Here is a 22,564-nt window from a genome sequence, read left to right on the forward strand (position 1 = left end):
CTTTTGCCAGAGGCGTACAGGAGTTTAGACTCTTTGTCGGGAGGAGCTGCATCACCTGATATCTGCGAATTAGCCCTTTTCCTAGCATTTGAGACCACCATGGAGTCTAATGGAACAGGGCCTTTAATGTAAGCTGGGTCTGTAGGGGCAGCTTTGTATTTTTCTGAATTCTAGGATTGATGACTCTAGCCCTGACCGGGTCCTTAAATACTTCTGTAGCGTGTTTAATAACCCCTTTGATCATGGGTAAAGTGAATGTGGACCTTTTGGTGGTGTCGAAAGTGTCCCTTAAAAAATCCTCTTTGACCGGTTCTGTATGTAGGTTGAGTCCGTGGTACTGGGCAGCCCGGTGTATTAGCTGATTAAAACCCATGGTGTCTTCTGGTGGGGAAGGCTTAGAGGGGTAGATGTCCTCTTGCAGGACATTATGGACATCAGGCGTATTATAGCCATCCCAGGGGTCAGGGGAACCTGGTGGACTGCGGTCATCTAGTGGCAGGTTGTTGTCACCGTCCCCTGTGTCATCATATGTGTCGTCATCATCTACTGGTGTAGGGGATGGAGTAGGAGAACAAGGTTGGGGAGGTGGAGGAGGAGTTGGAGGAGGTGGGGGTGGAGGTGGAGAAGGAACCCTAAGAGGTGATGTGGCTATATCCCTCTTTTTAGGTGGTGGAGCTGGTGCAGGCATGTCCAGTGGTCTTTTTCTGGAACTCAGAGTCAATTGACCAGTTTTAGGGTCTTTAGTTAGAGTTTTTTGTTGAGGGTCTGGTCGAAAAAGATCTTCTGAAGAAGGTTGGGTGTTCGGTGTCGACTGAGTTGGCATTGAGGGCTTTTTCGGCACCGGAGCGATTTTGGGCTTTGAGCCATGTGGTTTACCAGTCTCTGTGTGCTTCTTCGGTGTCAATAGTTTTTTCGGCTCCGCAGAGTGTGAGTCTTAACTTTTGGGGAGCGGCTTCTTCGTTGGCTTCGAGTGTTTTTTTGATGCCGGGGCATCACTGGTTGGTGTCTTCGGTGCCGAGGGCTTCGGAGTGGAAGTAGCGGTTGGCCCCGAGGATGGGTGTGGCTTCTTTTTTGGTGCAGATGATTGGGTTTCAGTGCCGGTGGCAGGCAGACTCGAGCCCGAGTCGCCGGAAGGCTTGGTAGGATTCTTTGCCGGGCCCGAGGGCGGGGCATGGGAAGCAGTGTGTCGGTGTGCACCTGAGTCCGAAGGTGAAGGTGTGACCTAAGCCTTTGTTGTTGTAGGGGGTGAGTCGGGGTCGACGTCTCTACTTACGACCTGTTGAGCTGGAGTCACTTCTTCGACGTCAGAGTTATCGGCTTCGGAGGTGCTGATGAGGCCTTCTTCAACCCGCTCCTCTGGCACATCGACGCCCTCTTGGAAGATGTTGTCAGGGATCGAACTCGATGAGCGAGCCATGGTCCTTCGAACTCGTTGATCCCAGATGGTCTTCTTCGAGTGGAAGGAGGCACAAGCTGCACAGTCTCGGGAGAGAGGCAGAGGTTACACACCTCATGCAGATCGGTGTGGGGAAACTTCGACCCACATCGAGAACACTTTTTGAAAGGCGTCCTTTCCATGAGCCAGATGCCATGGCTCAGGTCGGCCCGAAGGCCTTCTTCGATGACCGGAATCGAAGACTTGTAGAGATGCGTGCCAATTAGGGTTCGTGATCGAGACAATACTGTCGAAAGGGTGGAGGATTGCGCATTGAAACAGGAATCGGTAACGGTTCTGAACTGGAGCGCTAGAAACAAATCCGAACCCGTTGGCGGAAGAAAACTATCTGAGGATGGAGCCGATGCCCATGCGCACTATGATCCTAAGGAGGAGTCATCTACCACGTGACTTCCAAAGACTTTCCAGGACAAAAACAAGTGCAAACATCCGGACCCAACACCAGATGGCGATCTATGCATAGTGTGTAATCTGCAGCTCATATGCCTCGAACACTGGTATTCTCATGTCAAGCCTGGCCCTGGGTACTTTGACGGACTCTGTAAGGATAAGGGACTTTTACAAAACTGAGAGGTTCCTAGACCAAGTTGAACCAAATCTGGCCAGAAAGCTGTATGTCCAGTTAAGGCATGGGTCACTACCGATTTGATCAAACACCTCTAAATGTGTAAGCTTAGATGGACCGCCCGAGACGGACTGTCCATCTTGTAGCCACAGCAAAGAAACAGTGGCTGACACCCTGTTTTTTGCCCCCTGTATAGTAGGACCAGAGCCAAATGAATGATCCTTATTTGCAGGAACCTGGGAAGCAAACTGTTGTAATCTTCTTCTAGGCTTGTTCTGTTAAGGAACCCCTAGTGTGGAGTGTGGAGCGCTGTGTCCAGTGCATTCCACGTTCGACCTAGGGGGATAGGATTCTGAGCCTGGCAGTTAATAACTGGCTGGCCAAGGGAGAGCTTCGCTTTCCATGCAGGACAACTCAATTGAATAAAGAATTGCTGTTCTCCTACCTGAGTCCATCTGGTGTTTGGAGTAGACCGCATTCTAACATTGGCGACGAGTTGGCCAGCGTCCTGCAGTGGTGGCGGCTCAAGACTCACGCGGTGAGCTGTGAAGTGGATTGCCGTTTCTGGCTTTGACTGGCTCCGACTTCGTCTTCGATATCATTTCTCGACGACCTTCGACTTCTCTTCACGATGAGGTGCCGTATGTGGATGGTGTAAATTCCTTGTTGGCTTTGGGTCACTGAACGGTTGGTTTGGATGCGAGGCTGACGCTCGAGCCATTACGTGCTCACGAGCCTAACAGCGCGCGAGACCCGACGAACACCGTGTGCCCAACCAACTTCAGAAAGAACGAAGGCTGGTACGCTGCTCGCGGTCATCGGACAAGCCCTATTTCCTCTAAATAGCACGTTACTACGACGTCGGCGGCCATTTTAGTTAAGTATTTTCCACAACTTCGCATCAGCTGTCTTCACGGCTGTCTCCTGTTGACTGTCACACGGACTTGGCACCCAATTGTTCAACGCGCAAGTAAAGACCGTTGTGCAAGGTACTTGTTGCTTTCATAGTTTGTGGAAGTATTTTCAAAATTTTTCGACTCTTTGTTTATTTTGTTCAGTGACGGTGCTGTGTGCATGTACTTGGAACCCTGTGTGACTGCCTAAGTTTTTACATTTATTTCACGCAATCACAATGGCAATGGAGTCACAGAGCTCAATCCTTTCACCTCCTGTCTTCCTAGCATCGTCAGGCCCCTTATCTATCGAATGGGAAGATTGGTTACCCATGTTTGAAAATTACATTGATGCTCTTGATGGTTCCAAGTTTAGTGCAGCTAGGAAAAGAGCTCTTTTGTTAAATAATTTAGGCAAAGAGGGTCAACGTATCTTTAAATACCTTCCACCTGCTACTCTACCCAATGGAAATGCCATCGAAGATGTATATGTGGAAGCTAAGAAACGTCTTGAAACAAGGTTTGCTAAAGAAGTCAATATTGTCATGAATCGTTATCACTTCTACACGCACAGACAGGAAGAAAATCAATCGGTTGATGATTTTGTATCCAAACTTCGTGAACTTTCCTTGAAGTGCAAATTTGGCGCAATGACTGATGAACTTGTTCGTGATCAGTTGATAGTGCAATGTAAATGTAAAAAAACACAGGAACGTCTTTGGGCTGCAAAGAATCCCTCATTGAAAGATGCTATTGACATAGCAAAAGTTCTTGAACAGTCTCAGTACTGTATGCGAGAGCTAAAGAAAAAACAAGAAAACTTTTCAGAGAGTGTTACGAGTGTATCTAAAGAGGATTCAGATGTTGCAGCTGTGTTTAGGTCAGGCAAAATGCCGCAAAGAGGTAGACAGCAAATTAGATTGTGTTACAGATGTGGTAGTTCATTTCACAATGCGGATTACACTAGATGTCCAGCAATAGGGAAAGGTTGCAAAAAATGTGGGCGTAAGGGTCACTTTGCTAATATGTGTAGGCAATCTTTTAAACAGAGAGTGGCCACAATTGATGGTAATTCTAACATTTTTTCTCAGGATACAGATCCTTCATGCATAGTCACTACACCAATTCAGCAGGTGGATAAGATATCAAGTGTGGATGATCCTGCTGACAACATTTTAAGTGTCGATGACCATATAGGCAGGAAGAATAGACCCAAAGCAGATTTTCTAATTAATGGGAAACCAGTGCAATTGATGGTAGACTGTGGATCCATGTACACGATTATTCCGAAAGATATATTTGAAATGTCATGGGCAAATGTTGTGTTATTACCCAAGGATATTAATCCGGGAGGTTACCAAGGTGAAACAATAAATTTGTTAGGATACATGAACTCCACGATAGAATTTGAGGGCAGATCTATACAAGGAAAAGTATATGTTGCCACTGAGGGACCACCTATTTTAGGGTGGATGCATCAATATGATCTTTCAATCATAATTAATCCCAGAGCTTCTTCTCAGGTGATGGTGATTGACAACCCATCCCTAGGGAAAATTTTAGATGAGATGAAGGATGTATTCAGAGAAGAATTAGGCTGCTTTAAGGGTTATGTACATAAAATAATTCTAAAATCCAATGCTATTCCTGTTCAACACAAGGTGCGCAGGACACCCTTAGTGGCTAGGGATGCAGTTAAGGATATGTTGAAAGATATGGTTTCTTCGGGGGTGATAGAACCTGTAGAGAGCTCAATGTGGGTTTCTCCGGTTGTTATCACTGAAAAATCAGACGGAAAATTTAGATTTTGCATAGACCTCAGGTCGCTTAACCAAAATGTAATTGTAGACACCTTTCCGCTACCGAACATCAATGAGTTGATTCTGGCTTTGAGTGGAGGTAAGTTTTTTTCGAAATTGGATCTAAAAAATGCGTATCATCAAATCAAGCTACATGATGAGTCCAAGCCACTCACAGCCTTTATCACCATGGATGGCATTTTTCAGTGTACTAGGATGCCGTTTGGCCTATGTTCGGCTGCCAGCATTTTTCAGAGAGTAATGAATGTATTGTTTAAGGATGTGAATAATGTTGTCTTTTTCCAAGACGATATCCTTGTTTTTGGAGACACAATGGATCAACACAATCATACACTCAGAGAAACATTACTTAAAATTAGAGACTCTGGCTTGACTCTCAGACGTGAGAAATGCAAAATCTTTGTAGATAAAGTTGACTACCTAGGGTATGAAATTTCGGACCAGGGAGTAAAACCAAAAAAAAATTTGTTAGATGCTATTCGCTTGGCTCCTGTTCCTTCGGATAAGGACAAGCTGAGGTCCTTCTTAGGACTTATAGAGTATTACTCTAAGTTTGTTAAGGATTTTTCAACCAAAACTGTGGTGTTAAGATCCCTTTTAAAGAAAGGAGTTGCTTTTGCGTGGAGCACTTCTCAACAGATATGCTTTGAGGAGATTAAGAAAAGTATTTGTGAAGCAGGTATTCTCACTCCTTTTAACACCAAGCGTCATTCAGTACTCACTGTTGATGCCAGTGCCACAGGTCTTGGGGCAGTTTTGGCTCAGTTACATAATGGTCATGAGAAGACGGTGGCATTTGCATCCAGGACGCTGACTGATTCCGAGAAAAATTATTCGGTGATAGAACGAGAAACTTTGGCTGCTGCTTGGGGGTGTGAATACTTTAGAACCTATTTGTGGGGTTCCAGATTCACACTCAAATCAGATCACAAACCTCTCATCAAGGTGTTGTTACCAGGGGGTACAAACAAGTGTTCAGCAAGATTGGCTAGATTAGCCTCTCGCCTTCAAGAGTATTGCTATGATGTGGTTTATATTCAAGGTTGGAGGAATGTACAAGCCGATTGCTTATCAAGATTATCTCTTGATTGGGAGATAGTTGATAAAATTGCTGTCTTGAAGAAACAAAGTGAAGGAGCTGTAGCATCGGTACAAGATGTATTGAGTGTGGTTGAATCCCAAGCCATTACAAAGGCAGATTGGTTAAGGGAAATGTCTTCTGACAATTCTATGTTAGAACTTAAACGTTTGATTCTCTTGGGGGGTAGAAGAGAAAGCTCAGTCTCTCACGCCACTAGGCCGTATGTTAAGATCCTTGATGAACTGTCTGTATGTGGGGATGTTGTAATCATGCGAGGGGAACTGTTTATTCCACCTGTGGCGTTAAGGCATAACCTAATAAGCTTGGCTCACGAAGGGCATCTGGGCCAAACTAGGACTAAAAAAAGGTTGAGAGCAAATTGGTGGTGGCCTGGAATGGATTCAGATGTAGATTCTGTAGTTGCTAATTGCGAGGTTTGTAAGGAGAGTGACAAACGGTTGAAAGTAGGGGTCCAAGCTTCCTTAGGACATATAACAGATCCAGGTCAACCATGGCATAGTGTTTGTTTAGACTTCATTGGACCCATGAATGAACTGAGGGAGAGTTTACGTTTTGGCTTGGTAGTGGTGGATGTTCATTCAAAGTGGTTGATAGTTAAGTTTCTGAAGGATATCACCACATCATCCACTATTGGTGTCCTAAAGGAAATATGTCGGGAGGAAGGCATACCCTCAGTCTTGATAACGGACAATGGTACTCAGCTGACGTCTGATGAGATGCAGAAGTTTCTGGGGTCCTTTGGCATCAAACATGTTCGCACCTCTCTTTATAATCCGCAGGGCAATGGGATGGTTGAGAGGGCGAACCGGCTTGTTAAAGGTACTATTCAGATGGCCCGGTCTAGCGGAATTGGAGTTGAGGGGTTGGTGTCTGAAATGCTGTGGGCGTATCGCTCGAGTGCGCATGGAGTGACAGGCAAGACACCGTTTGAACTGATGCGTGGTAGATTGCCCAACACCAAACTGGTTCCCACATGGTTTAAAGAGATGGTGTTGAGAGATTCTGCACCCAGTAGTAGTTTATCCTCCTCTTCTCAACATGGGGGGTGTACGGAGAAGAAATCTGGGAAACACATTTCTTCAGGTGATTTGGTAAAAGTACGCAGTGGCAGACCTGGTGCTCGGGGTTCAAAGTTTTTAGGTCCTTACAGGGTTAAACACACCTTACCTTATGGTGTGATTCTGGACAATGGGGACAAGTGGAACTATAGACGTGTGGCACTGTACCAGAAAAGTAATGTTAGTGGTGACGTCAAGAAGGAAGGTAAAGTCACAGATGGTGGTAACACTTTTCTATCTATGTCTGATCTTGATTTGTTGAACAGTTCTCTTGACAGTGGTTCCACTCATGTAGGAAGACAAGGTGGTGGTGATGCCTCTGTCTCTTTGGATGGGGCTGATTCAATAGTTCCGGTTGCAAGAGAAGAGAAGCATGTGAGGGGTCGCCATCCTCCAGGTTATTTGAGAGATTACATATGCAACTGATAGGACCTATTGGTGTAAGTGTTTCTTTGTGTTCTTCTTTAAAATGTTAAGTAATTGTTGCATGGCGTGCACCATGCAAATTAAGGAAGAAAAATGTTATGTACTTTGTTTATTCTTTTTCCCTGTACTTCATTCATTCATTGTTCATTTATTTGTATAAGAGAGGAGGATGTGTTGTAATCTTCTTCTAGGCTTGTTCTGTTAAGGAACCCCTAGTGTGGAGTGTGGAGCGCTGTGTCCAGTGCATTCCACGTTCGACCTAGGGGGATAGGATTCTGAGCCTGGCAGTTAATAACTGGCTGGCCAAGGGAGAGCTTCGCTTTCCATGCAGGACAACTCAATTGAATAAAGAATTGCTGTTCTCCTACCTGAGTCCATCTGGTGTTTGGAGTAGACCGCATTCTAACACAAACATTGCGTAGAGGCCTGTAGAATTGCACAGTATGACCTTAGCAGGCACATGGCATTTGCAGTCTCCAGTTTCTTACTTGCTATGGGGCGAACATGGAGGGAAAATGTCCTACCATCGGCTGATAGATAGGATAACAGCGTTGCAAGGCTGCTATGGAACCTTATATGGATAATTTTGTCTCGGTTGATGTTCCTAATAATATTTTAGCTCCAACATACTAGTTGTTGAGAGTACTGGTGCAAATTATCAAAGTGACGGATTGAGCTTATTGCCCTTAGAAAATCAATGTGTCTTTTTAACATGCAGCGTCACTTTCGTGTATGTATAATGTGGGATAATGTTTTACTGATTTTATCTGACGATTTTTAATGATGGTTGTCGGCCATTTTTATGGCTTTGCATATTGTAAATAGCCACATGAGTTTGTATTTTTAATGTTTTTTATTTGTATGTCTCTTTTATGGCAATTGACTGAAATAACGAGGATTGACTGAATACCATGGACCTAAGAATATTCACCCACAGATACTGACATCAGGCATTGTGCTGTGAAGTGTGTTTTTGTATAAGGGGGCAAGCACTGTATGGGATTCTCCGGTAATGCGAAAATCTAAATATAATTGAATCCGCCCCTAAGTCATTTAGGGTATTCTTGCAGCTCCATGAACAGTGCCAACATGGCAGCTTCAGTTCACTTTGAATCACTATAAATATAGAGAACTGGCAGACATTAATTCACACTTACCTGACTGGCTATCAGAAGTTGATTGAGCTTTTTAGGAATGCAAGTTGAGAGTGTCTCATCCCATTTACCATTGGTGCAGGTGTATGTAATTGTTCCATCGAAATCAGGTTTGCATGGTATCGTTATGATATCACCTTGCGTCCCATTTCCAACTCCAGCACATGTAGCTGGGCCTGAAAGTTTGATTGACAAAAAAATAAGGTGAACATGCAGCTATTGCAATGAATCAAACAGGTGACTAAATAGTAGCAATTTAATATTTTGTTACAAAGAGTGCGTAGTTCCATTATAAATATCATAGGCCAGTGTTTCCCAAACTGTGGGTGAGTCGCAAACCGATTTTTGTTGAGATCTGAAAGTCCAAGCAATAAATAAAGATGCCTTTACATTCTACATTCATCCGTGGCAAAGGTCAAATGTCAGGCTATGACGAATTGCTACTTGGAGATTGTTGTTTACAAATGCCTCTCACTTTGAAGCCACAGAAAGATAAATAAAGTGGATTATATGACAATCTTGCTGGCATGCATGCAGTGTGAAAGGGAAGGCTGTAGACTGTCATTGTTTGTAACACACAACACAATGTAAATGCCTGTAAATGAACATTCAGCTGTTAGAAAATAAAGCACATTTGTTTGCAATTCTTAAGTGCGATGAAAAAAAATGATAGGCTTAAAATACTCGGCAGCGGCTGCACCATGTCCTGCTGCTGATGGCGGAACCGGATCCTCCGGCCCTTCCCCTTCGCAAACAGCGTTTAAGCTCACTTAGCGGCTCCATAATGAGGCGCTAAAGAGAAAGTAGGAGAAGGAAAGAAAGAGCAGGAAGCCCTGCTGACTCGAGCCATGGTGTTGCGCTGGAGCCGCTTCGAAAAACGAGTTGAAGATTGGAATGAGAGGCTGGCTGGATTGTGGCTTGGAGAGGTGTGCCTACCATTCCAGTGGGCTGATTAACCTGTGTGCAGGCAAAGGAGCCAGGAAGACACTGTGACACCCGCACTGGCTGAGGATTAGAGGGGTTGTTTGAAGCGTGGAGAACTGCTGGTAGCTGCTGTGGCTATAGTATCTATGAAGTCCGGTCCCAGCTCTCATTTAGTTTATGGAGAGATAACGAGACTGCTCCTAGTTAGTCTGAGAGAAGATCTGGCACAACTTGCTCCCATTCATCTGTGGAAGTAAGAAGTGTCTAAGATGGGGCGAGGAGCAAGGTAGATCCTACACATGACTTTGTGGTTTTTACAGGGCTGTGTTAGTTTCTTGGCACCCGTAGGAGGTATATGCTTGGCCTACAATAACAGAATGACAAGACTTTGATAGTGGATGCATTGGTAGCATATGTTCCCTTCTGTCATGCGACAACTTAGCACAAAAACTGGCTCACCAGTCCCTCCTGTCCCCCCTAAACAACGTAAGAAGTCCTCACAGATAAGGCTGGCTGCCTGGCGAGATAAACAGAGGGAGACCTCGGGAGGCCCTCCTGCCTTTTCTTTTAATCCTCTCCAGCCGTACGAAGAAGAGAGAAAGGGGACAGTGGGAGGTTTATTTATGCAAAGCCTGGCTCACTTGTAATGGGGAAAGCTAGTGCCTCCTGTTTAATTTCTAACAGCTCTGAAAATTCAACTCCATCCCCAGCCTCTACTTCACCAACGTGGAACATAGGGTTAGACAAGAGTCTTGAGCCTCTTCAAAAGCCGAAAATCTTCCCTTTGTTCACAAATGGTTGGACTAAACGCTCAGGCGAGGAGATCAGAGTGTGAGTATTGCCATTGATTAAAACAACTACAACAATGCTAGGGCCCGTGAACTCAAAATATGAGAGGGTCGCTGCACGAAACATGTAAGAAATATCGGATTATACCCCTCCAACTCCTTCTGTGGGCCTGGGGGCCTCGATGAAGCTTCCTTTACTCCCTCCCATGATCCAAGAACCAGCCACAGCGCACACGCGATGGCTGCTCCTGAACTCAATATCCACTCAAATGTACCATTGATCAATAATCCTTGCGTGGCTCAGGCGCTCCTGCCAGAAGCTTTGACAGAAATGCTGGAGACAATTCTGGTGGAGATCCGTGGGCTTAAAGTTCAGCAAGCTTAGGATACAGAGCTAATAAGCAAAGGCTTACTAAAATGGAAGAGACCTTATTGGTACTGCCAAATCACCTACAGGCAGCAGAGAAAAGAATATCTGATATTGATGACAAATTGGCACATATGCAATCCTGTAGGACACCTGAGCTTGCAAAAATCACAGAATTGGGCTACAATTAGAATCTATGGAGAGTCATGCAAGACACTCCAATCTGCAGTTTACGGGAATTCCGGAAGGGCGTGAATCCCAGGGTCAGATACAATCAGTTCCTCAGCTCATCAATATGTTGATTAAAGATCATGTTTTACCATGTGCTCCTAAAGATTTGACGATCATGCGGGCTCATCGAGTACCTTCTCATCAGACACCTGGAGCCATATATCCTCGAACTATCTTGGTCAACTTCTCTGATTTCTGGATTAAGGAACAAGTCCTCACTAGAGCGATACAGTAGAAAACTGCCTCTTTGAAGATGTTTTCTGATCTTTCTGTGACTTCAGCCAGGTGGAGAAAGGAGTTTCAATTGCTTGCCTTTGAATTTAGATCAATCAGAGCACAGGCCTCCTTGGTTCAGTCTTCAAAATTGAAGGTGCTTTGGAAGGAACAATTTAAAATCCTTAGTGCTATTTCAGAAGCACAGGACTATTTAAAAAAAATTGAAATTAGAGTCTTTTTTATTTTTTTCTCGTCTGGTTCTCCTTAAGAAGGGTGTGGGTGGGATTGGCGGTGGGGTACGAGATTCTGACAGATGAGGATGCAATTCCAGGGCATCCATCAGCTAGGGGTCTCACGTGGCGTGTTGCTGGAGGGACGCTCGTCTTGTAGGGTTGGGGGGTGGCTAGGGTGGGGGTGTGGTTGGGATAGCAGAGAAAAAATGTGTTGATCATTTTTGGACTGCATACAAAGGTGGTTTTGTTGTTTTTAATTTCTAATGTTATGTATTTTTGGTGCAATGAAAGCTGCCATTTTTATTTTGAATGGATAGTATCAAAATAATTTCCTGCAAAGTGAATGGCTGCTTGAAATCACGAAAACAAGAGAAATGTTAACTTGGATAGCTTTCATTCTCCCCACAATTGCTGTTTATTAAGGAGACTCCTTTTAGATCTGATACACCTAAATTGATGCTTCCAAAGGGGTATAACCAAGCCTATTTTGCCTCAGCTAATTCGTCAGTTCGTGGGGTGGCTATTATATTTTCTAATACCTTCATGTGTCAAATACTAAAAGTTTGTCACGATGTGCAAGACTGCTGGATTTATGTGCAAACTAACCGAAATGGGGTAGTATTTGATCTTTCGAATTAGTATGGTCCCATATTTGACGACATCTCCGCTTTACTGAAAATGTATGATCTATTAGCAGTTTCGAAGGCTTCGATAGTTTTGGGGGGTTATTTTAACTTCATTCATGATATTTACATAGACACTTCTAATACATCTAAGAAACAATTTAAACTCAAATCAAACAAGCTGATTGATATGATGAAAAAGGTTTGTGTTTGCTAGATCCATGGCGACAAAGTCATCCTGGGTACTCAGATTATGCATTCTATTCTTTCAGATATAAAACAGCATCTCGAATAGATTTTTTTAAATTGATAATCTGTGATCTAGAAACGAGGCGGAGATTATCTCCAATGCCTTTTCTGATCATTCAGCCATCTCTATTAAAGTTCATATGAAGGGAACAAAGCTTCGAAATAAAAGGAGCTAGTGCTTAGATAAATCTCTTCTTGAAGATGTGGGGGGGATTATTAAAATGCAGTCTTTTATCAAGCATTTGTTTTTAAAATCAACGAGAACACAGCGTCTATCTTTTTGGTGTGAGAAGCTTTTAAAGCAGCCTTTAGAGGGCAGTAATAGCATATACATCGGCGGTACGGAAACAACGCTCTCAAGAGATGCTTTCCCTACAGGAGGAGGTGGAAAAAGTTAAAGCTATTTTAAAGATGGTTAGGTCTGAATCCCAAAAGATGGGTCTCCTTCGAGATCTAGCAGAGGCTAAAGATAACCTTAGGCTATTTTTATGGCTTCAGGTAATTAAGGGGAGCAAGGTCTATAAACAGAAACTTTACAAAGAGAGTCAACATAGAGGACGCTATCTGGCCTGGTTACCAAAAACTCAGAGTAGTCAAAATACTATTACTCAGATTAGAGAGCCGGTCCTGGATACAATTGTAGATTACAAAGAGGAAATTGAAGGTTTTTTTTTTTTACGACATTTCACAATGATATATGAGGAGATGCAGGAAATTACCCAAACATTTTATAAACTATTTTTTATCTTTAGAAATGCTCTCTATCTCTAAGACCGTACAGGATTCTCTTGATAAATCTATTTCACAAGATGAAGTCAGTAATGTATTGAACTCTACAGCCCAGGCAAAAGCCCCAGGTAACAACGGTATTCCTGTTGAAGTTTTTAAGATTTTGAACCTTTGCTTTTTCCTTTCTTACCAAATTCTACAATTCGATAAAAAATGGTGAACCAATATCTAAACATTTTGAGGAAGCGGTTGTGGTCTGTTTTCTTAAGAAAGATAAGGATCCTACCACTGCTGGCTCATATAGACCCATAAGTCTTTTACATAAAGACTATAAAGGTTTTTTTGAAAATTTGGGCAGTAAGGTTGACTCAGAATTAACAACAGCTGGTTCATATAGACCTGTCAAGTTTTATTCGGGATAGATCTATGGCCTCTAATACATATTTTTTGACAAGTAACACAAAAGTGGTAGTAATGTATAGCGGATCCCACCTCAGAAAGCAATATATGATCAGATTGGGCGGTCCAAATGTTTTTTTGAATTTCCTAATTTACAAATGACAAAGAAGCAATTTGTTATGGTGACACTCGGGATGAAAAAATGCACCTTACTACCTTAGGTGCACAAATACACAGATCCTGTAACCAGTCACTATGTAAAGCAATATAATGTACAAATATCCCGGCACTCCAAAGTAATACCCTATTCTGACCTGTATACAACCATTATAAGCAAACTGCATTTCATTATGTCGATATATCACTGGCAATAAACAAAGATAGGTTTATACAAAAAAATATTCTTTTTAGTATAAATAAGACATTGTGTAAAACATCACAGATTTTCAAATAAGACCATAAAGACCCATTGTCCCTAAACAAGCATGACATTGAAGAGACCGTTTATAAAGGGCATCTGTAGCTTTACAGTATTGATCCGCATACGCAACAGCCGACACGTGTTTCGTCACACCAGGTGACTTCCTCAAGGCTGTGAAAACAATAACATAATCTCATGTATACTGTTCATATTGATATATAAAACAAAACCCCATGTATAGGGGATCTCTTCCACCATTGGACTTACTGAGAGTGTTTAAATAAAAAAAATTAAAAAGTGTTTGAGTCGAGAACAAGAAGAGAGTGCTCCAGAGTCAGAGAAGAGAATTTGTTTTCCCAGAAACACCAAGATGTGCTGGCCATATCAAAATGGAAAAAGTAATTAAAGCGAAAAGACAAAGACCCACTATCTCACTGTGCAACGAATTCAAAGTTACCATAGATGATCACTAATCCCTAGCGCATACAACTTCAAGTAACTGCCTTTTTGAACAATATTCTTTTCTGTGGCTATAACGTTCCTATTACTACGAGCAGATTTCTCATACACGGTCCAAATACGACCGATATTCTTTGAAGAAATAATCACAGCACTACAAAAGTTGTGTTTAGGAATCAGGTATATCCATATTCTTAATGTCAATCATTTTCCATCGAGTATGCTGTATATACTCACTTCCTAGTTTGCTAACGATTACCGTATTTCCCACGGGTTAGAATACCAGAAATTTACCTAAATAGGTAGTTCCAAAAATATGTACCATAGATCTCTATTGGGTGAAAAAGAGGTAGAGTGCAATTTAAATCACCCATCCCCAAAATGTGCATATCATTACAGTCCTTCCACATAGACTTTTCATACTTGTTTATATGTCTATGTCTAGTATACGTTTGCAAAGCCCAAAGGACAAAATCCAAGATATGTTTGCCCCTTTTGGAACCTCCTCGTTCTGTGATTCAATTTATAAAGGTATATGTGACCCTGTAAAGTTAAAAAAAAAATATATTATATTCCGATCCAGCAATTTAACAAAAGAGCATACCTAATAAGGCAGTGTCAACTATCCTCCCCAATGCTAAATTCTACTTACTTTAAAACATCTGGGTGGGTATAGACTAAATCGAGAGGTACTTTGGTTTAATGCCCCATCGGTGTTACTGCCTTTTCTACGTCAGCAGAATTCATTTAATCCTATTAGATATTTAGGTTTTTATGTAAATTGTCACTCTAATCATCTTTTTAGTCTAATTTATGAAAACATCCTGGAAAAAGCCATGAGGCTATTAGACCGATGGTCTCTTCTTCCTTTAACTTTAATAGGCCGTGTATCGTTGGTCAAAATGTCTATTTTGCCATTATTTGTATTTTTAAATTCCTAAATCATATTTCTCGGAAGCACATGCATTGATTGAAAAATTTATATGGTCTCAGAAACAATCTATAACTTCCTTAGCAATTTTACAAATAGATACGTCTCAGGGGGGGCTCGCCCTCCCCAATCTTGAACTTTATTACCAGGCTGCTTTATTGAATATGTTGGTTCAACTCCCATTAGTGGTATCAAAATTTGAGAATGTTTTATTAAAAAGTATGGTGCAGGAGAGTGCAATCCAGTTACCCTCTTTGTTATGCTTACCGAAACTCCCCCAAAAATCGAGGTATAAGGCATTAGCTGACCTTGCTTGTCACATACAAGTATTTTTTAATCTATATAAAATTCCTAGATACCATCTATATTCAAACATTAGTGAGTGTCAGCCCTTTGGACTGCAGCTTTCTCGGGGGACTTTTCAATTATGGCAAGAGGTGGGTTTTGAATATTTGGGTGACTTTTTTAGTGCATCTAAGCTGATTTCCAATGAGATGTTACCTCAGCAGCTGGGCCCTAGGTTTCCAGCTATGGCATTTAGCTCTAACCAAATTTTGAGTTTCTTAAAAGCAAATTATGTTGCGACTTATAATGAAGCTTTAAATATATTAAACCAACTGTATGGTCAGGACCTATGTGGAGTTGGCAATTGGTATTCTTGCCAAATGCAGCCGGGCCCGCAGAGAGTGCTCACTAACATTTTTCCAAAACTATTGAAAGAAACCGTCTGCAGTGTCAGCAAAAAGGAATGGCAGTCTCTGTGTGAAATAGGCCACAAAGCACTTAGCACTGCTAACTATAAAAGAATGGCCTATTTGTCAAGATGGTTATCATATTATACACCTATGAGATTGAATATGTTTTTTCCTCCCTCTACTGAGTTTTGTTTTAAATGTGGGAACCCAGAGATAGGGTCCTGGAAACATATTTTTTCTATTGTCCTGATCTATATCAATTCTGGTCCAATCTCTTTTCGAGGATAAATCAATGTCTAGCTTTATCAGTCCATATTATTCCTACTATTAAATTAGCTCTAGAGGTCCTACATTTGTCTGAATACTAACAATATTTCTGTGCAATAGCTGCTGCAGTGGCCAGGTTGTTCATTTTACAAAATTGGAAGTCGAATAAGATACCGTTTATTCAGCAATGGCAAGAAAAGCTGATTAAGACATCTATATGGGAGGAGGCGTATACCAAGCAGTAGGGTCGCTTAGAAGGTTTGTAGCAATTAGTTCAGGATTTTTCAATAACGCATTTTAAGATGTTCATAGTTATTTATACCCTCAGTGTGTTATGAAAGTAGATTATTATCTATGGGGTATTGAATTATTTTTATTTTATTTTCTGAGTATAAATAATTTGCTGCTATTGATATATTGCCTGACTTTATACTGTTAGGTTAGTATTTTCATTTCTACAGCATTAGCACTTTATTGATGTTTTCATGAACAGATAGTTTTATTGACCATATGCTGTGACATTCTTAAGCCTTCGATATTTCAGGTGTTTCAAATTGTTATCACTGTATTGATATTGTATCTGCACCTTTCTGATGGATCTTTCGATCCGGCAAGGATAGCACCTCAGTCCAATGGCACTAGCACTTTATCATTATAATTATGAACTAATTACTAGTTTGGACATAAGCTGCTGAGTTGTGTTTTTTTCTTTTTTTATGTCCTGATGCACTATTAGCACTTTATTGCCTTTGCACTTTCGCTTTTACTTATGTATGCAGGAATTGATTGTTATACTGATAGAAGTTGTATTATGCAATTGAGCGGATTCTTTTTTCTGTTTTGTAATCCACTCAATTCTTATTAAAAAAAATAAAAAATGGAAATACCTGTAAATGAACATTCAGCTGTTGGGAAAGCAAAAATAAGGCACATTTGTTTGCAATTCTTAAGTGCGATGAAAACAAATTATAGGATCAAAACTAACCGAGATCCTTTTAGTTGGTGATACATAAATAATAAATGTTCACTAAAACTGAAACCCAACTTTCAGTTTTGTGCAATATATTTTTATCGGTAAAGCTGTATGAACTGACAAATTTAGTGGCCATCTCAATTGAAAATATTCAGTCTTTAAATGACAGTGCTCTACCACACAATACTTTAGTTACAATAAGAAATCGCCCATTTTATGACCATTAAAGCTTGGTGGGACAAGAACTTCGTCATTCTAAAAAGCGGGTCGGGGTTTTAAAAGTTTGGGAAGCAGTAGTGTAGTCTGTACCATGAACACAGTCTCCGTCTATGAAAAAGTGCTGAACTGAACTGTGAGAATGTTTCTCAAAAACAAGTGCACTCAGCAGTGCATGCACTATTTCAGTAATTCAGGAATTATTGCATGAGCTGCATTCAAAACAGCTTTGGAACTTGGAAAAGTGATTGCCACCTTGTGCTTCTCAGCTGTCCTAGCTGCGGCATGCAGCTCGCGTTGAAACATGTAGGAAGGAGCGGCCCAACCATTGGGGCTGAGGGGCCTTGCCCCTCATGAACAGTGTCTGTAAGGCTGCACAAAGGTCTGACAGACACTGTTCACTTTCAGTTCAAGCATCCAGGAGTCATACATGCGCATTTAGCGCAGGCTCCTGGCTGCCTGAGCTGAACTCTGCTGGGCTGAGGAAGTTACAGCTCCTGTGGGCGTGACGTTCTCAGCTTAGCAAAGGTCCCTGAGGGCCTCCCTTCAGTGACAAGGGGTAGCGTCACTGATTGCCTCGCACCTGGGCGCTTCAATTTGAGCCCTCAAGCGCCCAGGGTAGGGTGCCAATCAGTGACACTTCATCACAGAGTGGGGTGAGGTCAGCAGTCTTACTGACCCCATCCCACTCTGTGAGGACGTTGGAGCAGCTGCCTTCCCAATGAAGGAAGGCAGCACTTCCAAGCCACCTGGAAACCGTGAGGCAGAGTTGGCTGCAGGTAACTGTTTCTTTTTCTTTTAAACTGTTTGGTGCATGCGTGCATGTATGTATGTATGAATGTTTGGTGAAGAGTGTTGTGAATGGATGTGTTTGTGTGCCTGCGTGCGTGCGTACGTGTATGTATGAATGTGTGGTGAAGAGTGTTGTGAATGGATGTGTTTGTGTGTGCATGTGTGTATGAATGTTTGGTGAAGACTGCTGGAATGGATGTTTGTGTGCAAGCGTGTGTGCGTGTGTGAATACATTGCTTTGAGTGTTTTGTGTATGTGTGCATGTGAGTGTGTCCTGTCCGCCGACCTCCCCCCAAAACATACTGGCCACCACTGCATGTAGGGTTACCAAACACATGGGTTGTAGATCTGGTTCTGACGAAGTCCGTGGTTTTATCACAGACCAATTGTCTTCCTCCAGGAGATCTGACCTGCTGAAAGCAAATCAAATTACAGGAAGGAAATATAGGGAAAATGAGAAATGACTTGGGAATATTGGGCATGGAATTACTTATTTCCTGAAAATTCTTAATTTATTAGGAAACCCCAGGAGTCCAAATTGTAATTCTCTCGTTAAAACTGACCCTTCGCAGTTAGCGGTACTTCTGGTATCAGGAAGTCTGGAAGACGGTAACAGGTAGATGGATTACCAATTGACTTGTGTTGATGCCGTGAGTGTAAGCACTACCTTGGTGCAAGAATTTGACTTACTGGTTGAGGGAGGTGAAACCCTACTCAAGCAAGAACCACAATCCTTGTCAGGGCGTAGTCACAAGCAAACCCTAAATTAACCTTTGCTGGACCCTTTGGCACCTTGGCAAGGAGACGTCAGGTTTAACTTACAGGCAATGTGTAAAGTATTCAATCAGTACTCAAACAGTAATAAAGTAGAAACACTGCACAAAAAAAATCACACACCAGATTCCGAACTTCTATCATTTTTCATAAATAGAACAATACCAACACAACATAAATCCTAATCAGTAGAACCAGAGATATGCAGCTTTAAAGATTTAAGTGAAAATAGCACCAAAAAACAGAAAGCACCAATTTTGGATATCTGGTGCACTGGACCTGGGCAAACTTGCAAGTTTAGGTCGACTGTGATGGAGTGCGGGTCATAAACAGGGACCCAGTTATGCCTGCTGAACAATAGTATCTTAAATCCGGTTAGGGAACCTTATGAGGTTCCCAGTCGAAGATTCATTGCGCAGCCAAAGCGATGTGTCAGTTCGGAGGAACTGTGAGGCTGAGAAGGCATTCGGAGCAATGCATCGGTTCTGAGTAGCTACAAGACTGTGATGCAGAGTTCGTCGTTGAGCCTGTTGCTGACGAGGGGCTTGCGATGTGAGGGCCGCAGCGGTGGTTCCAGTGAGGCTGTGGTTTGCAAGGGTGAGGCAGAGTCCTTGCGACTGAAAAGTCCACACAGCAGAGGTGATGCGTTGGCTCTGCTGGACCACAGAAGGATTGGCAGAGCACCTTCAGGCAAATGTCCAAGGGTCCAGGAAAAGTATGGTAGCACTAGGCAGGGAAGGACTCACAGTTGCAAAGTCCATGTACAGGTAAAAAAAGAGGCTTGGCCCTTCGAGTCACCCAGCTGGTCTTGGGTACAGGTTGCAGGCACAGACCTTCTCACCCAGGCAGGAGAGAATCGGTAAGAGCAGCAGAGCAGTCCATCCTTCAGAGCAGCAGTCTAGTAGAGTGGCAGCCCTTGAAGCAGCACAGTGGTCCTGCTTCCTGGAAGAGTCTTCCACAGGTACAGAAGTGTACTGAAGAGTTGGTGTCTGAGGTCCAATATTTATACCTGGTGCCTGCTTTGAAGTGGGAGAAATTTCTAGAGGATTTACTTTGAAGTGCCCAAGTTACCTGGCTCCATGCTAACTACAGGGAGTATGCAGCCCTTTGTGTTGAGGCAGGACACAGCCTATTCAAGGGTAAATAGGGCTGTGTCCAAGTCTGCCCATTCATCCTGCCCGTGGTGGCCCATTCAGACACACCTAAGCTCTCTATTGTGTGTGGCAGTCTAGGAGGAATATACAAGTCACAAATGCTAACCACACCCAGTCATGTGACCCTAAGACAGACTGCAGTCACTAAATACTAAGGCTGGAAAATACAAACATTCTCAAAGTGGATTTTCAATATCACAATTTAAAATCTAACTTCATCATGAAAGAGAACTTCTCATTGCAATTCCAAAGACATCAAACATGAACAGTTACCTGCTCCCATTTGGAAGTTACAGCTTATTATGTTTAATAAGGGGACTCCAATGTTAACCTATGTCAGAGGTCTTCAATCTGTGGGGCGCGGCCTACAGGAGGGCTGTGAAGTCCTGGGAAGGGGGGAGCGCATTCCCAGGCCTCAATTCTGCCAGGAATCCAAAATGTTTGCTCTTTGTTTTGGAAAAAGACAACCATCCTGTGATTGTTCATTCTGATCATTAAAAAGCTTCAGCTGAAGTTAATTGAGTCTCCTGTGCGGTGAAAGAAAGAAGCCGGGCAGACAGGTAAAACAATCCTTTGTGCCAGGGTGCCTGCTTGCCTGAATGAAATGCAAATGTGCACTATGAGTTAATCTGCAAATGTAGAGGATGCTTGGGAGAGGTTCCGGCTTTAATCGCTTGGATCACTCCAAGCATTTTGATGGCAAAGATTTGGGTTTTTTTGCGTGGTAGTGCAAAGAGTAAACAACTGGGCTGTAAAGTGCATGCTTTTAATCGTAATTGTATTCTCACAGTAGTACTCCTGAGGAGGTGTTGATGGGATGGTTATGTAATAGAAAATAATTGCCTTACTTACGGTCTGGTATTACTAAAATCTACATTTGGAAGCACCATTTTATCATAAAACTATTTGCATAGTTTGAAGCAGCCTATCTTATAATGTGTGTATTGCAAGTATAAAATAATGACTTACACATTCACGGTGCTTTCTGTCACTGGCTGTGACCTCGTAGCACTAAAAATACACAAGTCACTATTTTCCACTGCACCAACTAAATTTAATTCCGTGGCTCTCTGGTTACACATAGACCTCTGCAGGGCATTAACTTATAAAGGTTTCATAATGTATTACAATCCATTTCCCATTGTGTAAAAACTTTTTAAAATGTATTTATGTTTCATTTCAGCTACCCATCATTTTATATGTAGCTACCTGATGATGAAAGACCTAAAACCTTGCAAAATATTTTGGGGCCAATTTATGAGAGCCTTGCACCGCTGGAGCATGCTTTTTTTGAAGCTCTGGCGGCACAAGCATCTCAATCGTATCTATGAGGTGATGCAATGTCACTCTGCGTGGCTTTTCATGGCCTCATAGAAATGGAGTAAGACAAAGCGGCGCAAGCCACTGAGTTCCCTTAGCCTGCATCAAGGAGGCATTCCATGGGCATTGCTGTGGGTGTTTCCACGCAATCCACAAGATTTTTGATGGCCTTTTTAATGAGAAATTCCTATTTAAGTGTTTGTCACTACCAGGACATATAAAACTTAAAAGTACAAGTCCTACTTTTTAAATAGATTGCACTATTCCCTGTGGCTATTTATGGCCTACCCCAGGGATGGCTTATACATATCAAATAGGAAGGTTTGGGCCTGGAAAAAGGTTTATTTTGGCAGGTCCAAACAGCAGTTTAAAGCTACACACTCAGCATGAAATGGCAGGCGTAAGGCATGTTTGAAAGTGCTACTTAGGTGGGTGGCACAATCTGTGCTGCAGGCCTGCTAGTAGCATTTAATTTAAAGGCCCTGGGTACACATACTACCATTTTACTCAGGACTTATAAGTAAATTAAATATGTGAATTAGGAATAATCCAATGTTACCATGGAGTGAGCACAGTCCTAAGGCCAGCAGAACAAGATCAGAAAAAAATGGAGGAGAAAAGCAAAATGCTTAGGGGATGACCATCCTAAGACTGACAGCTCTAACATGTGTCCCCCCCCCCCCCAAATGAAAGTAGGGAGAACTACCCAACCTCTTGGGAGTTCTCATCACAAAGGCAGAAAAATCTGGATGGACCATCAGCATTGGCGTGGTCTGCACCGGGATGGTGCTTTCATAAAGTACACCTCAACCTTTTGGGATTTCACTCCTCATTTGCATGAGCTATCGGAGGGGCTTGTGGTCCGTCTGTACTCTGAAGTGAGTCCCAAATGGGCATTTTCTCAGCATCGTCAGTGCCCAGACCACTCCAAATGCCTCCCTTTTAATCACACTCCAACTCTGTTGCCGGGTAAGAAACCTTGGATGACTCAAGATTTCAAAATCATAATGCGTAACACTTACTGATTGAAGACACGAAAAGCTGAAAGTGTACCTTGCACATGTTAGACACAATAATATACAAAACTGAGACAATTGTAGTAGAAGCACAATAAAAGCGTGCTTTTAAATGAAAGATGAAGAAACAGATATACAAACCAATACTAATATATATAATTGAGTTGCACTAATGAGGATACTTATATAAATGTTGTTTATTGGCATTTTCTGATGCTTGTGTGTATTAAAATGCATCATGTAGAAAAGTTGGTGCAAAATTGTTAAAATACTAGTTAGGAATTTGAACTTTAAAATGATAACACTAGAGGTT

The 22,564-nt window shown here is 42.3% G+C and overlaps 1 protein-coding gene across 2 annotated transcripts in view; it reads right to left on the reverse strand.

Moving 5' to 3' along the window:
- LOC146816680 (adhesion G protein-coupled receptor F5-like) overlaps positions 1–22,564 on the reverse strand; it is an 873,687-nt gene that overhangs the window by 236,285 nt on the left and 614,838 nt on the right. For both annotated transcript variants that reach the window (XM_085610573.1, XM_085610572.1), the window contains exon 15: positions 8,478–8,650. In XM_085610573.1, the coding sequence (XP_085466699.1) occupies positions 8,478–8,650 (173 nt within the window). The remainder of the gene's footprint in view (positions 1–8,477; positions 8,651–22,564) is intronic.

The sequence above is a fragment of the Triturus cristatus genome, chromosome 6 (assembly GCF_964204655.1).
Source record: "Triturus cristatus chromosome 6, aTriCri1.1, whole genome shotgun sequence".
Taxonomy (NCBI): domain Eukaryota; kingdom Metazoa; phylum Chordata; class Amphibia; order Caudata; family Salamandridae; genus Triturus; species Triturus cristatus.